Here is a 15,910-nt window from a genome sequence, read left to right on the forward strand (position 1 = left end):
AAAACCAAACAAAGCTGTAAAAAATAATAGTTGTTTTCAAACAGGTTTCCTCTACCAGTGGTCAGGCAAAAAGAAGAGTGTCCCACTCCAAGCTCTGTAATGCCAATATATACATAATAAATTTTAATGGTGGCAAACAATAATGTTGAAAATGATCACATAGTTTGAACTGAAAATTCACTAATAAATAAAGAAAAAATAAAATAAATAAAAATAACAGTACAATGATGATATTGTGGAAATGACATAATCTGGAACTATCAAACATTAATAAGTAAAACACATGTGGTTATTCACAGATAATCAAAAAATGGCAATATACTGACCAACATACAAGTCTAACACAAATTTTAAGATCCAAAAATTACACGTCACATTTATTTCTATTTTTTCAAGACAATAACAGCATACTAACAACAGTTTTACAGTAGTAACTGCAGTAACTATTAATTTTTTACTTAAATTATCATGTTTTTACTTTAATAATTGTTATTTTTTGTAAGGGTATAAAAATAAAGTGAGAATTCATCAAAATACATCAGAAGGACACAATTGTGAACCAATCGGAAAGCCTGTTTATGTGTAAGTATATTACTTCCCTTCTTCAATCCTCATAAAAGGACTCTAAACCTACAGTACAGTATGGAGGAAATGTTCTCTTTCCTGGTGTTTAGTGCAGCCACCTGCAGAAGGGTGCAGGTCAGAGGAAGGATGGAGGAGCGGAAGGGTGGAAGAGCTCCGCTGGGAGTAAAAGACAAGAGGAGGGATGGGGCTGCTCCATGAGTTGCCATGAGGGAGATAAAAAAATGCCAATTTTTATGCTTTCACTGTGAGAAAGAGAGCAGGACGGAGAGACAGACAGGCCACAGCAGGGAAATGCAGCATCCTCTCAGGGGTCTGATAGAGAATATAAGCCTCTGAAAGCTCTTTCCACTATGACAACAGTCAACACTAACACTATTTGACAATAAAACAGAGTATTAATGCTCAAATGTGCTTGGCAGCCATGAACCACCTACAGTTGATAGTACTTGATGGTAGAACTGTTCACATTTGTACATTATTGCCATTAATAAATGTAATATTTATTGAACATTGCATGGGTAAACCAGAGACGTAGTTATTCAGCCCAGTATCGGCCTTGTTTTTTAGATATCAGCTGACCACTACATTGTACGCACTAGGTTTTTATGCACTCAAGTTCATACCTTAATATGACTAAATACACATATCTGTGGTAAAAGTCAAAATGCACAGTCAGGACTGCAAACCTGAGAGCACTATAATCCCTCGACCGCAAACAAGTCTGGACCGAAATCTCAGGAACAAAAATGCCTGAGAAAACCACTCAACTCATCAAACACCAAAAGCCAAGGCTGCCATACATTGCAATAGGAGTCACTGCAGATAACTAAATCTCTGTCTCCATGTCACACACACATCCAGACAGGAAGCTGAAGTCTCATCCTCACTGTACGCACACAAAGCAGCACTGCTCCACACCCTCTTCTCACACCAGCAATAAATCAACCAGCACCAGCCAGCCGGATATTCCTATATTCCTCTCATTGTCCCTGTAACCGGAATGAGAGAAATCAGACGAGTGAAAGACAGAAACACAGAAAAGAGGATGGCATCTGTGGACAGAGATGCTGAGGGACGAGAAAAGGGAAAAACCGTGGAAGCTCTGGGTGGGTTTCCGTACAGAGAGACACACAACTCTGGCAGGAAAACCCAGAGCGAGAGAACAAAGCAGGGAATGGGGCGACCCCAGGGCCCCTGGTGCATCCTGGTCCTGAAGAGCAGACTGAAGTTCAATGATTAACTCTTCCCTAGATGATTCCATCCCTCTCTCTTTATTACCCTGTTTTCAGGCTGGTAGTCTAGTTTTTGCTGATAAAGCAGCACTGTGGTATAATATAAGCACAAACAGATATATGTATTTTGAGGATTTATGCTTTTGAAATGCGATGAAAGCATAACTGATCACAGCAGATGACTCAACTGTACAACATGTTTTCCTGCAACATTAATCTCTGTTAGAACAGTAAGAGACAGTGAGACAGTCATTAATCACTAAATAAACCCTGACAGTTTGATCAAAGAATCAGAAGTTGTTTTTTTTTACAATTTAATAAAATGACTGGTTGACTGTATTCTGCTTAGCACACAGCTCCTAAGAAAATAAATAGATAAATGGACAATACTGATTTGAAACTAAATGAGGTATTTTATTATGTGAGAAAAAATAAAAGAGACTGTGGAGTGAGTTATGAATTTCTAACCTAGCAACAGTTAGGCCACAGTAATACTAATATATATATATAATATTAAATTTGCTAAAATGACATTTTGTGGAACTCTTCTTAAAGAAAAATGCCTAATAAATTAAATCATGCTGCATGTGTATTTGAGATGCATTAAGGCCTTACCTACAGCCCACAGTACTGAGTTGAAGGTGTCTTGATGTTCCTCTTTAGTGTTTAGATCCATCCATGTGACCCGAAGAAGCCCAGACGGGAGCTTTTCTATGCTTTTTGGTGTACACTTCCAGGAGAACTTGGTGCCATAGGCCTCCATATAGTCTGTGACTAAACCAGACATTTGCTGAGAGACAAGCAGAAAAAATAAAACATTAACTGCTAATTAGTTTCAGAAAATCTTAATCTCAGAGACATCAATCTCTGTAAATGCTGGACACAAACAAAACACTGTCATTCGCCTTCAAATCAATAAACAAGAGGAAATAACAAATAATACATTTTTAAACACCTCACAATAAAAATCATAAAAAGGTCTTTTTAGTAACTAACATTACTAAAAATATAAAAGAAAATACTTTAAAGCATCATATGGACAAATCAAATAAGAACCCCTAATAATAACAGATATTTCTCCAAATATATAATAATATTCATAACATTTTAATCGAAGTAAGGAGAACAGATTTTATCTACAAGAGTAACTGCACAAATAAAATGATGCTTTCAAATATATTTAAGAGCTTTTCCTTATCATTTGTTTTCTTAAACACAGATTTTACTTCAACTGAGCAATTTGCTCTTTGTTGTCATTCTGTGACTCCTGTCAGACCATACTGCGGGTGTAATGCTTAATAACAACATGACAAATCTCCTGTCAGAACACTATAACCATTAATTAAAGATGAATGCTGAAATAACAGGGTCATAAAACAAGTCTGGCCAGGTCTCTCATCCTGTTTTTGCCATACAGCCCGGCGGTTCTACCAGGGTGAGTCACATTAAAGAATGCCCAAACCAAAAGCAATGCCATTGAGACAGATAATAACTATTCTTATAACCAGATTTCACAACTCTAAAACAAATTAAATCAGGTTAATAAAAAAAAGAGGAGAGATTTGTTGTTGTTGTTGCTTCTAAATACATCAGGAGGACATTTTGTAAAGGGACCAAAACAGAGATGCAGTACCTGATCAAACCCGCGGAGGGCGATACTGCGCACCATCACAGTGGTGTCCAGTCCAATGCCTGTAAGAAAGCCGGCACATTCCAATGCTACATCTTTACACACACACACACAGTGAAGGAAAACAGTAATGATTTACTAACTTTATAGTAAAATAATTAAACAACTAAAACAGAAAGTCTTACTGAAGTTTATATTTTTTTTAATTGCTAGTTTATTAGGTTTTCAAAATTACAGTCTAAGAGGAAAAACCTGAGTGTGTTTACATGCGCAATCATACACTAATAACCTGACAACATGTAAGAACATGTAAACGCCTTAAGGTTTTTAAATTGGGTAAAACTCAAAAGTCAAAAACCATTTAAGAAAAACCAACATAAAGATTGTTGCTCACTGCACCATTTTGTCTGCATATAAACCATTACACACATTTTTGTAAAGAAAAACAGACTAAAAACTAAATCTCATGTTAACATGGTATTCATCTTTAGCCGATTTATCAGCAATTGGCTGAACATGTAAATGTACTCCATGATTAATCATTGTGTTTCTAATAGAGCCATCTGAGTAAGTAGACACTCTGCCTTTACAGTAAGTGGGCTTTGAAGGATACAACTGGCACCAACAACCAACCTGAAACACACAGAAAACAGCAATTAATGAGATCACAGATGAACAACATGAACTGATATCACACAACAACAACAAACATGAACAAAGAGTCAGTAAATCAGTCACAGGAACATTATGTAAAAATAAATGATACTAAAATGTTGCACACCACTTTAACACAATAAAAATGACTGTGTGTGTGTGACTGTAAAATGATGACTGTGTGTGTGGTCGACGTCCAATATCAGCTTTAATCCGCCCTGAGATTCATGGTCATGGTGAAGTATAATTGTTAACACAAGGGCTAATCCTTGAGGATGTTCCTACACGTTACTGCTGAGTGATACCCACTTACGCAAATGCAACATCACACGCATTCGGTGTACAACACTGCTAATGCACATCTGCACTTACTGCTCTTTTGTGTGGCAGCTTATGGAGGGATTAGGAGCAAAATCTCAGACCTCTTTTCTGCTGTTTTATCAACAAAACACATCCCTGAGCTCCTACCTGCCACAGTGCAAAAAGTCTGATGATCAGGAATGACATGGGCTAAAAACCTTCTGTCTGGATTAGTAAGGGACATTTCAGAATGACTAATGGAGGATACATGAGACCTAAATGCATTGCATTGATTTGCATTTGTATAGGAAACACTTCTTCTCCTTTTACATTTACATTTACATTTAGTCATTTAGCAGACGCTTTTATCCAAAGCGACTTACAAATGAGGACAATGGAAGCAATCAAAATCAACAAAAGAGCAATGATATGCAAGTGCTATAACAAGTATCAGTTAGCTTAACGCAGTACACGTAGCAAGGGCTTTTAAATAATATAATAAATAAATAGAAAACAGATAGAATAGAAAAAGAATATGGCAAGCTGGTGTTAGAGTTCTTTTTTTGTTTGTTTTGTTAATTGAATAATAAATGAAAAGAAAACAGATAGAATAAAAAAAGATAAGAAAGCTAGTTAGTATTTTTTTTTTCTTTACATATGATCTATTGACAACCAGTGTCTTAGGGTCATTCAGTAGAATTAATTTCCATTACTGAAATTAGTAATTTATTATTTAAATAAATTAACACATTTAATAATAATACATTTAAAAATGTAAAACCTTAAAATTAACATCTTCAAATTTTGAGCCAATTTGCATGTTCAAACATCCTCATAAAATTTTAATGGGTTTTATTAAAAACTACTAGGGGTGTGACTAGACACTGATCCCACGAGACGAGACGAGACACGAGACTGGGTTCACGAGAACGAGACGAGACAAGACCTGATTTTAAGGCTTTTTTAAAGAAATCCTCTATGATGAAATATATAGGGAAAAATTGTATTTTATTCAACTGAAAAACACAAAATGCAAAAAAATGTAGGTGCATTTTGAAATCAAATTGTACTTTATGAAATTAAATATCTATTTTAATAAATTTTATGCAGGTATAAACAACATGTAAACACTGTAAAAGGTTTTGCCACAAACTCAACTGACAGGCAAGTAATTGCACAAAATTATATAGTATACATAAAAATAAATAATAAACAACACAAATAACATCCCTTTAAAGTAGCAGCCAGTCAAGTTTATTATTTAGTAAACTGATTTCCACTTTAATAAAAAGTTTTTTTTTTCATTTAATTTTTCTAAACTCCTTTTTAATAGTATATGCATTTTCACATCAATGTATTAATCATCAAGTTTAACAAATTATTATTTATATTTTTTATTGTTACCAAATTATGTGTTTTAGCCACTGATCTATAATATAGACTGGGGTATTGGTTGCTGAAAAGTCAGCTTTACCATCACGTGAATAAACAAATAATATTATTTTTAAATAATTTAAAAAAAAAACCTTGAAATATTTTATTTTAAATTGCAATATTATTTCAAAATATTTTGATCAAATAAATGCAGCGTTGGTGAACTGTTCATCAGTCCAAACTGTTCATCAGTAGAGAATAATAATAATAATAAAACAAATTTTATATGTTATATAGAAGTACAGTGTATAATGTTACATGGCTTTTCACAAACTAAACTAAATTACTTTTTGTAAAAACACATTATATTTGTTCTATTTAATCATAATCCAATTTTAGACTGAGAATGAGAACATAATTATGCATAGTCCAATTCAGATGAATGAAAAAGTGCATGAAAGTACACAATATCAAAATTTAAAAATAACTACACATTAAACAAAAATAATTGCATAATCATATCATAATCATATTATGATCCAGATATAATATCACATCACCATGTCTCTGCTGATTCTCACCCCAGTTTGAACCCCATATTTGAACATGTCCTTAAACAACCGCAATCATTTACTGTTAGGCCTAGCAAAACATTCGCTTCGGTCAAAGTCCCACTAGCTTCTACATTCATGCCTGAAAAGCAGGAGGGAGAGTTCATCCTGGAGAGTGTGTGGGAACTGTGGTTACTGTAGACTCAGTCAACCTTGAGCAGCACTTCTATAATAACCCCGACCATGATAAGATCAGCAAGTTCATGCTGTGCCTTCCCTAACGTCTGCCCAGACTGAGCCTCCTTTCATTTCAGCAGAGCAGAGAGAGATAACAGGACTATTTACTGCATGAGCATCTGTGGGTCCTGAGGTCTATTGGATGCCTGAACCACAGGCAAAATAGTTACCTGGTTCCTTCAAAACAAGTTATTTTCAACACTGAAGTTCATGTAATGAGCCCAAGGGTTGATATCATGCTGAATGCATCATTTGGTAGTCTTGAGAAATCCAAAGCATCCAGTATGTCATCAGTCCTGACAGATGCTCTGCTGTTTTGGTGGAAACGACTGCACAAGTCAGTGTAAAAGCTTTTCCTTTGCCCTCTCGGGCATGCGTGCCAATAGTCTTGCTCATGCCCGTCAGTCACCAAGGTCTTGCCATTTCCACAGGATGAGCACCGTTACTGGCAACAGTCTAAAATCACACCTGCACAGCTGACAGCTCAACAGCAAAACAACATCACCTGTCTGAGAGGATGTGGCCATGAGAGTAACTAGCGTGACTTGAGTTAAGGGTAAGGAACTGAACATGCAAGTTTAAGCAGAAGCTCATCTCTAAATAAAGTCTGTATTTTGCTCAGTGCATTCTGGAAAAGAATGTATAATATAATACTAATGAACTTGCAAACAAATGCAGCTGGCTAAAAGTGACAAGCATACTTAAAAGTATGAGCAAAGCAACAGGTGAAGCAAATTTCTTGACCTCTCGTGACTGGAAGATGACGCTGAAACACACAATGAAGTGCTGCCTTCCTTTAATCAGACTTGATGGGTGAAAATGTTTTCTCACATGTTTGCTCTGTGGTCTGGTGCACAATATAAAAGTCACTTACGTTTTTTTGGGAGACTCTTTGAGCCAGAAGACATCATCACTTGTGATCCCGAACTCCATGGCTCCTGGGACCTGAAGGATGAACCACACAAATAGGTCATTTTAAAGATGAAATATTCAGCACAAGTAGCAATCAATTTAATAGTTAGCATTTAAAAAAATATATAGAATTTAATATTAAAAGCTATATAAACATTAAAATCTGAATAAAACCATTAAGACTATCAATACTAATACTAAATGTACAATTCCATGTATATAAATATCGATATTATATTAAAATTACTTAAAATGGAAAAATAACAATTGCTGTTGTAAATAATACAAACCATGATAAAATAAAATGCTTCCGATATTCTTTTATAACATTATCCAATTTAACATTTTTAACTATATATGTATAGTAAACAATGTTATATTTAATAAAAATTTTGATTAGTTTAATTTGATTACTTTAATATGAATGTAAAATAATCCCTCAATTATTATTTTTCATGAAAACACTGCAAAACACTAATTGCCCTGAGACATCACTTTCTTTACATTTATAATTTCTTGCCTATTTATTTACTTAAAAAAATATAACAATTATTGTTGTAAATAATAATACTAAAAATGAAAAAATAAAATGCTTCCAATATTTAAAAAAAATTATGTTTGTAAAAAAAAAAAAAAACTCACTTATTTTTTATGAAAACAATGTCACAATACAAAACAGTAATTGCTCTAAGGAGAAGCATCTATTTCTTTAACTGTACAATATTTAACCTATTTACCCCAAAGTGAGGAAAATAAAAATGTTTGTCCCACCCTTTACTGGTCTCTTGATCATTTAGAACATGGTTTACTTTTACTTTTACAAGCTTTCAAGTCTGAGGAAGAATAATACCAATTGTCTCATATCTGGCAAGTTATACAAGAGGAAAATATCTCTGCTGCTCGCTTATCAGCAGAACAAGGTCACATAGTGGAAAGACAACACCCACACATGCCTGCCTGCACTGGAAAGCACACTTACATGTGTAGGGTACTTCGGCCGTCCACCAGTAGCTAACACAATGTTTTTGGCGGTCACTGTCATCTGTGAATACAAAGATGTGGGTAAACAAGAATATGGCACGTCAGATGGCTGGTTAAATAATATTTCAGAGAATTAAGTGGTTTTAAACTCAAAAGCATACCTCTTTCCCTTTGGCATTTACAGCTCTGATAGTGTGTGTATCCACCAGACTGCCCTTCATATTCAAATATTTCACCTTCTTTTACATCAGACAGAGAGATTGCTATATCACATTAAAATACCAACACATGAACCGAAGTTCATCAAATGTCAACCTATACAATTTCTACAAATTCATGGCGACGTAGAAAAACTCAACAGCAATAACCAAATTTGATCATTAATAATTTTGATGTTCAAACCCAACCTGACACTTCTGCTGTAATGTGGAGACATATATTTTGAGCATTCTGGGAAATGATATCACCACACCTGTTTGCCTCACAGCCATACAGCAAGGCGGCTGAAATTTAGTACAATTTATCATGATGGCACATTCTCTGTGTTCATATAGCCTCAGACTGTAATTACCTGATGAAATGCTGAAAGAGATGGACAGCTAATGATATCTACTGGGAAATAAAGACTCTGCTCTAAAACATCTGCATATTTCTTCCCAAATCATTCATATATTTTTTTTTCTTTTTCAGTAATTAGCTTCTTTTACCCTGAAAGAAGTACTGTACACCTACTACAGGTCCTTCTGGAATACAGTTTCTGAATCGGTCATAGTCAACAGCAAAATGGTAATAAAGTGTTTTTGAACCCTCAGCCTGTAGTTAGTACAACAACCAAGATTCTGACACATTATTCCAACAGCCAAAGTCTGCATCATATAGATAATTTATAAAAGCTTGCTTTGATCTTCACAGAAAAAGTTATCATTAACCGTTAAGTTGCTCTTGACAGATGTGACCCTGGAGCACAAAACCAGTCTTATGTCGCTGGGGTATATTTGTAGCAATAGCCAAAAATACATTGTATTGGTCAAAATTATTGATTTTTCTTTTACGCCAAAAATCATTAGGATATTAAGTAAAGATCATGTTCCATGAAGATATTTTGTAAATTTCCTACTGTAAATAAATTAAAACTTAATTTTTGATTAGTAATATGCATTGCTAAGAACTTTAAAGGCGATTTTCTCAATATATTGATTTTTTTTGCACCGTCGATTCCAGATTTTCAATAGTTGTATCTCGGCCAGATATTATCCGATCCCACCAAACCATACATCAATGGCAAGCTTATTTATTCAGCTTTCAGATGAGGTATACATCTCAAATTCGATATCAGATATCGAAAATTTACCCTTATGAATGGTTTTGTGTTCCAGGGTCACAAATGGTCTCTATGTAAAATCTATAAACAATATTGAAAAAAGTACATACAGGCAATGTTTTTTTAATATTAAAACTTACTTGTCTTGTAGTTGAACTCTGTGACCCCAGTTCAAAGACTTCACATGGTTCTGGACAGCCTCAGCCATTGTGGACCTGAAACATATTGCACAAAACTACAGTTCAACTGGACCTTACCTGGTCACAATGATGCAAATCACTACAGATACCTCACATGCATTTGAGATTTAATATTTTATCTATCAACTGCTACACTGAAATAGTTTGACATACATAGATTTTTTTTCATACTAATGCCTTTTGGTGAAAAAATAAGATGTACTTTTAAACAAACCTCTAATTATAACATAATTAAAAATATGACTGTGAGAGTAAACAATTAAAGAGTCTATTACTGTATCTGTACATGGAGGTGTAGTGTTTTTATATTATGTGTACACACACACACACACACACACACACACACACACACACACACACACACACACACACACACACATACTTCCTTTTGAAGTCTGAGGGGAAACAGAAGGTCAGACACTCACTTGTTGTCCACCCAACAATGTAGAAATGCTATCTTATCCATTTACAAAAAGACAAGTTTAATATTTTCAGGGAGAACGCCAAATAAAGCTCAACAATGGTTTTTCAAAAGTATGGAAAGTTGTATTTAAGGCCAGTATTTTTAAAACACCTGTAAAAACTCTAACCTCTTTATCAGGCCTGGAGTGCCCTCTAGTGCAAAGACTGTTGTGCTTTGCATTTGACCAGTCAGACATCTGTTCTTACCACAAGATGGAGCTGTGCCTCTTAAAGTGCTTGTGAAAGTAGTATTTGAACCAAAACCTACCTCACCACTCAGTATTAAATGAATATAATAACATGCTCTGATCAGGATGATTACCGCAATAAAGCTGCTCCGTCTATAAGCAATGTCACCACATACAGCCAGGCCACGCATCTCTGATATAGAGTGATGAAACTCACCAGTCATGTGACAGGGATTCTGGGATTTGCCAGCCATACTTCCTAGCATCTTTGACAGCAGTGCCAAGCAGTGCCGCCTGATGCATAAGCTTCTTTGGAATACAGCCGACATTCACACACGTGCCGCCAAGACCCCACTTCGTGCCTAAATGCAGCATGAGCTGATTAGCTGTTTTCGAAATAAACACATTACCAACAAAAAGATAGATGACAACTATAAATGGGTTGGTATGTACCTTTTAGTGAAGGTTCGACATAGTCCAAGACAGCAACTCTCTGCCCTAATTGGGCAGCTGCAAGCAAAAAAAAAAAAATAATTGTCAAGCATCAAAAACACTAATGACATCTTAGCTTAGAGATCAATTAAGGAGATGCATTGAAATGTCATTCTTAATAACTGTAAAAGAAGAGGAAAAACAGATCAAAACTCTATAGTATGGATGACTGGGTAGATTACTTGAAAATTGTAATCCGTTACTGATTCTAAATTACATGACAAAAAATGTAGTTAGAAACATAATCTGTTACATTACACATTTTATGTAATATTTATACTACTTTTTGATTAGCCTACTTTTAGATTACTTTTGAGCTAACTAGTTTATCATACTGATTTAAATAGGATAATCTTGTACCACTGATATACCAATGCAAAGAAAAAGAAAAAATTACATTTCTTGTTATTAAGTGCATAAATTATATTACAATTTTAAAATAACAACAATCAAAATAAAACGCTTACTAAAAAAAAAAATTAAATAATCTGTTTACCTGCACGCCATGTGACCATTAACAGTCACAGAAATGTGAACATGCAAATTATTAACTTATTACCTTAAAATATCAGGGGGGACTTTACAAATAATTATAAAAGTATTCAGCTGACAAAAAAAAAAGTTTGGGAATCCCTGAATTACATGTAAATGAGAAATAATGAGAATTTGTGCATCATAATGTAAAAAAAAAAAAAAAGCCTTCCAAAGACAGCGGCTAATATATGGTTAAATAACATACTGAGTGAAAATAAAAATTAATATGTTCATCAGTAGTTGATGCAATGTTGAAATGTTGAGAAAACACTGCTTAAAATTGAAATGATTTTTACAAATCCAGTCAAACGGCCTCTCAATTGTCTGTGTAATTACAGCCACCTGACCAGTGACTGGTCTTTGTGTGAAAATCCACAAAACTGGAAGCCTTTCTGAATGTATATAAGTGGTAGACTATTTTAGAAAGGAACATTTAAAAGATGAAAATCAATTCTGAATAATTTAATGCTACTGTGTGAGTAATATGTAATCATGTAATCAATTAAAAAAAGTAACTGTAGGCTAAATACGAGTATTTTATAATGTAATTTAATCTAATTACAAGAATTTAATTTTTGGAATCTGATTACGTAATCCAGATTATATGTAATAAATTACTTCCTAGCTCTGGATGACGCCTACCTTCTTTTGAACATGCCAACCCTCCGGAGCCTCCACCAATGACCACCAGATCATAATCAATTTTACCTGCTGGAATCAGAATGACATTTCTAGGTCATTTAATGACAGAGACTTCGATAGTTTGCTTTGTGATATTAAAAAAATTAAATAAATAAAAATAAAAGCGCAAACAAACTATAATACGGTACAAGCAAACTAAGAACAGTGAATTTGTTGAAGGTAATTAGGGATACTGACATAATAAGTAAAACAAATTGTCAAAATATTTTTACGACAATATGTTTTATTATTAAATAAGCATTACCTGTAAAGTTTCTTGTACATATTAAAGTCCTAAAGCAGCAGAGAGCTTTTATCCTCTGCCTTCCTCTGCTGAAGGTAGCCATACTGTCAGCAGGAAAGACCCCTGTCAGTCGCTATAGGTGCCTTAAAAGATGCCTGGGTGAATTTTTGCCATTATTATTATTATTTTTTTTATTATTATTTGTTTATTTATTTATTTTACGAAATAGAAAAGCGTTGAACTTGACCGCTTTCAGTTTACTGTACGTCCAGCGACGTCTGATTCATTTGAGTCGGATCTTTTCAACGAATCAAATGTATACGAATCGTATTTATCGAAAGTTTTTTTTAAACATGAATAATAATAATAATAATAATAATAATAATAATAATATAATCATCAACAGAATGATGTAAATTAATATTTACTTCTAAATGCATTTTTTTAAATATGCTAATTATATTTAAGCCATCAAGGCTTATTCAATATTCGTGAGCTCCAAAGAATTTCCAAATAATTAAAAAAAAAATTAAGCAATTTGTCTTCTTGTGAATTTTTGCCTTTGCTCTTTTTCTTTAGTTTTCCCTTTTTTTCTTGGTTGTTGTTTATAGTGTAGTAACTAGTGTTCTTCATTAAACAGAAGATAAACCAAGTTCATTACAGTGTTCGAAAGAACCGATTCGTGGAAATGAGTAGAACTTTCTTTCCATGACGCTCAGAATAGGAGGCGGGCCAAAGAATATCGACAGACCGTCAGACCAATCAAAATGAAGAGCTTGGTCAGCTGCGGCAATTTGATTGGCTATGACGGTGACCACGCCGTTCGATGAACAATCACAATACAACAGCTGTAGGGGGAGACAGAAGCTCTACTTTTCTGCTGCGTTGATATTTCACAAGAGCATTGAGTCACCATGCTTGTGGATATTAATGAATGGACAGGTTCTCTAGCGCTTACAGAGGTGGAGGAACAGCCAGCCAAGCCTCTTACTGTCAAATATGGATCTTTGGAAATTGACTCGCTGGGGAAAGTGTTCACTCCTACTCAGGTCAGAGTCCAGTGCACGCGCATGCAGGAATTTAGGCCAGTGTTTGCAGCTAACGGTTCTGCAGCACGTCTGACTTGCTGATATGCGTTTGCATATCATTTTTTAATGAAGGTTGCCAGAATTAGTAGAAATTAACTTTCTTTTTGCATTTGCTAAAGAGGCTTAAACATGAACGCATTTGGTCTGTTTGTTATGTAATGGACACAAGGTTCGCACTCAGCCAAAGCTGCATCTCCCTAGAAGTTTCACGTGACGTAATGTGGACACTCCGCATTACCTCGTGCAAAAATTGTGAGCTACAAATTAATGGGCCACCGCCTTAATTAGAATCGAGACCTGCATAGCACTACAGAAATTAGGCCAAATGAATATAAGTGTTCTGACCTGATAAATTAATAAAATTACAAGCCATTATGTATTATAAATATAGATATAATTCCAAAATTGTTTGCTAGAACAGTTTTGCTCATAACCTAAGTAGGGATGTAGTACTTATAACTAAGAATAAATGCTATTGTCTAAAGCAACTGTTAGCTGTTGTGCTAGTAATAATAGTAATAAACATTATTTTAATCGTGTTGCATTGCATTATAAATACATATTCTACAAATAAATTGGTTTTGCCATGTTAATTAGTGACATCAGTGTCAAATAGGACATAAATTACCAAAGTGTTTTAAACAGCATTTTTCTAATTATGCATGCAGTCTTTACCCCATATTAACTGAAAGAGCACATAATAATAATATTTAAAAATCATAAGGACAGTTTAAGTGCATGTAAAATCTAAAAGGTTATTAAAAACGGTGGGGAACAAAAGTTTTGATTTGTACACAGTTATAAATGTTCAAAAATGAATATTAATAATATATATATATATATATATATATATATATATATATATATATATATATATATATAATTGAAATTACAATGTGTATCTGAAGTTGTTTCATTTTTTTAGGTGCAAAATCAGCCCACATCCATTGAGTGGGAGGGATGTGACCCTGGTAAGCTGTACACGTTGGCCATGACCGATCCAGATGCACCCAGCCGAAAAGAGCCCAAATTTCGGTATCGTTTCTGATAATTCAGCCATATTCATCACATCAGAACTGAAGTAAAGATGAACACAAACTGCAATATTAAACAGAGGGATTCCCTAGTGAGTGTGAACATGTTTGAGCTGGTTAGAAGGCAACTTACTTTATCTGCCTTATCTTAGGGAATGGCACCACTTCCTTGTCGTCAACATGAAAGGAAATGACATCTCCAGTGGATGTGTCATGTCGGACTACGTTGGTGCAGGACCCCCCAAGGGAACAGGTGAGAGTTCAGACTGACTGGCATAAAATTACGCAATTAAAGGGCTAGTCCACCAAAAGAAGAAATGTTGTTCCAAACCTGTGTGACTTTGTTCTGTGGAAGACAAAAGAAGATATTTTGAAGATTTTTTATAATCAACCTTCCGTTATAAGAACAAAAATAGAATGGAAGTCAATGGTAATTGAAACCGTTTGGTTGCCAGCATGCGTTAAAATATCTTCTTTTGTGTTCTGAAGAATTATACAGGTTTGGAATGACATGACTCGGAGTAAACGATTACAGAATTTTAATTTTTGTGTAAAATATTCCTTCAGTGTGGTGACATATATGTTGCATCTCATCAGGAAGCTGGTGTATAACACTTGTGTACGATTCTCTTCAGGTCTCCATCGTTACGTGTGGCTGGTTTATGAGCAACCAGGCAGCATCAGCTGCACCGAACGTGTGCTCACCAATCGTTCTGGAGATAATCGTGGAAAATTCAAGATCCAGGGTTTCCGCAAGAAATACGGCCTCGGGGTTCCAATCGCAGGGTCTTGCTTCCAGGCAGAGTGGGACAACTATGTGCCCAAACTTTACGAACAGCTTGCTGGCAAATAAGGAAATAATTGTGAATTTCTGAGAGCTCGACTCAATACATTTTCACTTCAGCTAATGAAACTAATAACCTAAAATGTTCTTTGGTTTAAAAGCCTTGTAGGAATGATGAATTTCTTTTGTTCTAGTTGAATGAAAAGGGAACTGATCAAGCAATTTTGGTCTATGCCTTTATTTATGTCACTTCGTTTGAAAGCATTCAGATTCCTTTCGGTTTAAGAAAGCTTTGAATAAACTTCAAGGCAAATTTGTGTTGTATTTATGGCTGCACCTTTAATTTCACAAAACTGTCATTGCTATATACTGGAAATTAACACGTTAAATAAAATTCCTGAAAAAATCAGACTATGGAAAGATGCT

The 15,910-nt window shown here is 34.6% G+C and overlaps 2 protein-coding genes across 2 annotated transcripts in view; one reads left to right on the forward strand and one right to left on the reverse strand.

Annotated features, from left to right (window-relative positions):
- Positions 1–12,827, reverse strand: part of txnrd2.2 (thioredoxin reductase 2, tandem duplicate 2) — a 21,980-nt gene extending 9,153 nt beyond the window's left edge. The window contains exons 1-11 of the mRNA XM_042753415.1: positions 12,600–12,827; positions 12,296–12,364; positions 11,081–11,137; positions 10,845–10,989; positions 9,918–9,992; positions 8,618–8,696; positions 8,455–8,517; positions 7,438–7,508; positions 4,061–4,080; positions 3,451–3,542; positions 2,433–2,607 (exon numbers count right to left, since the gene is read on the reverse strand). Coding sequence (XP_042609349.1) covers positions 2,433–2,607; positions 3,451–3,542; positions 4,061–4,080; positions 7,438–7,508; positions 8,455–8,517; positions 8,618–8,696; positions 9,918–9,992; positions 10,845–10,989; positions 11,081–11,137; positions 12,296–12,364; positions 12,600–12,681 — 928 coding nt within the window. The 5' untranslated portion in view covers positions 12,682–12,827. The remainder of the gene's footprint in view (positions 1–2,432; positions 2,608–3,450; positions 3,543–4,060; positions 4,081–7,437; positions 7,509–8,454; positions 8,518–8,617; positions 8,697–9,917; positions 9,993–10,844; positions 10,990–11,080; positions 11,138–12,295; positions 12,365–12,599) is intronic.
- Positions 12,828–13,387: 560 nt separating this feature from the next.
- Positions 13,388–15,907, forward strand: pebp1 (phosphatidylethanolamine binding protein 1). The gene is made up of 4 exons (XM_019112543.2): positions 13,388–13,627; positions 14,592–14,701; positions 14,853–14,953; positions 15,336–15,907. Exons 1-4 carry the CDS (start codon positions 13,493–13,495, stop codon positions 15,551–15,553), a joined length of 564 nt encoding a protein of 187 aa, XP_018968088.1. The 5' UTR covers positions 13,388–13,492; the 3' UTR covers positions 15,554–15,907.
- The last annotated feature ends 3 nt before the right edge of the window (positions 15,908–15,910 follow it).

This window comes from Cyprinus carpio, chromosome A5 (assembly GCF_018340385.1).
Source record: "Cyprinus carpio isolate SPL01 chromosome A5, ASM1834038v1, whole genome shotgun sequence".
In the NCBI taxonomy this organism is placed as follows: Eukaryota; Metazoa; Chordata; class Actinopteri; order Cypriniformes; family Cyprinidae; genus Cyprinus; species Cyprinus carpio.

Coding starts and splice junctions, on each gene's coding strand:
- pebp1 (XM_019112543.2), top strand. CDS start 13,493: ATGCTTGTGGATATTAATGAATGGACAGGTTCTCTAGCGCTTACAGAG. Junction 13,628..14,591: donor AAGTGTTCACTCCTACTCAG/GTCAGAGTCCAG, acceptor TCATTTTTTTAG/GTGCAAAATCAGCCCACATC. Junction 14,702..14,852: donor CGAAAAGAGCCCAAATTTCG/GTATCGTTTCTG, acceptor GCCTTATCTTAG/GGAATGGCACCACTTCCTTG.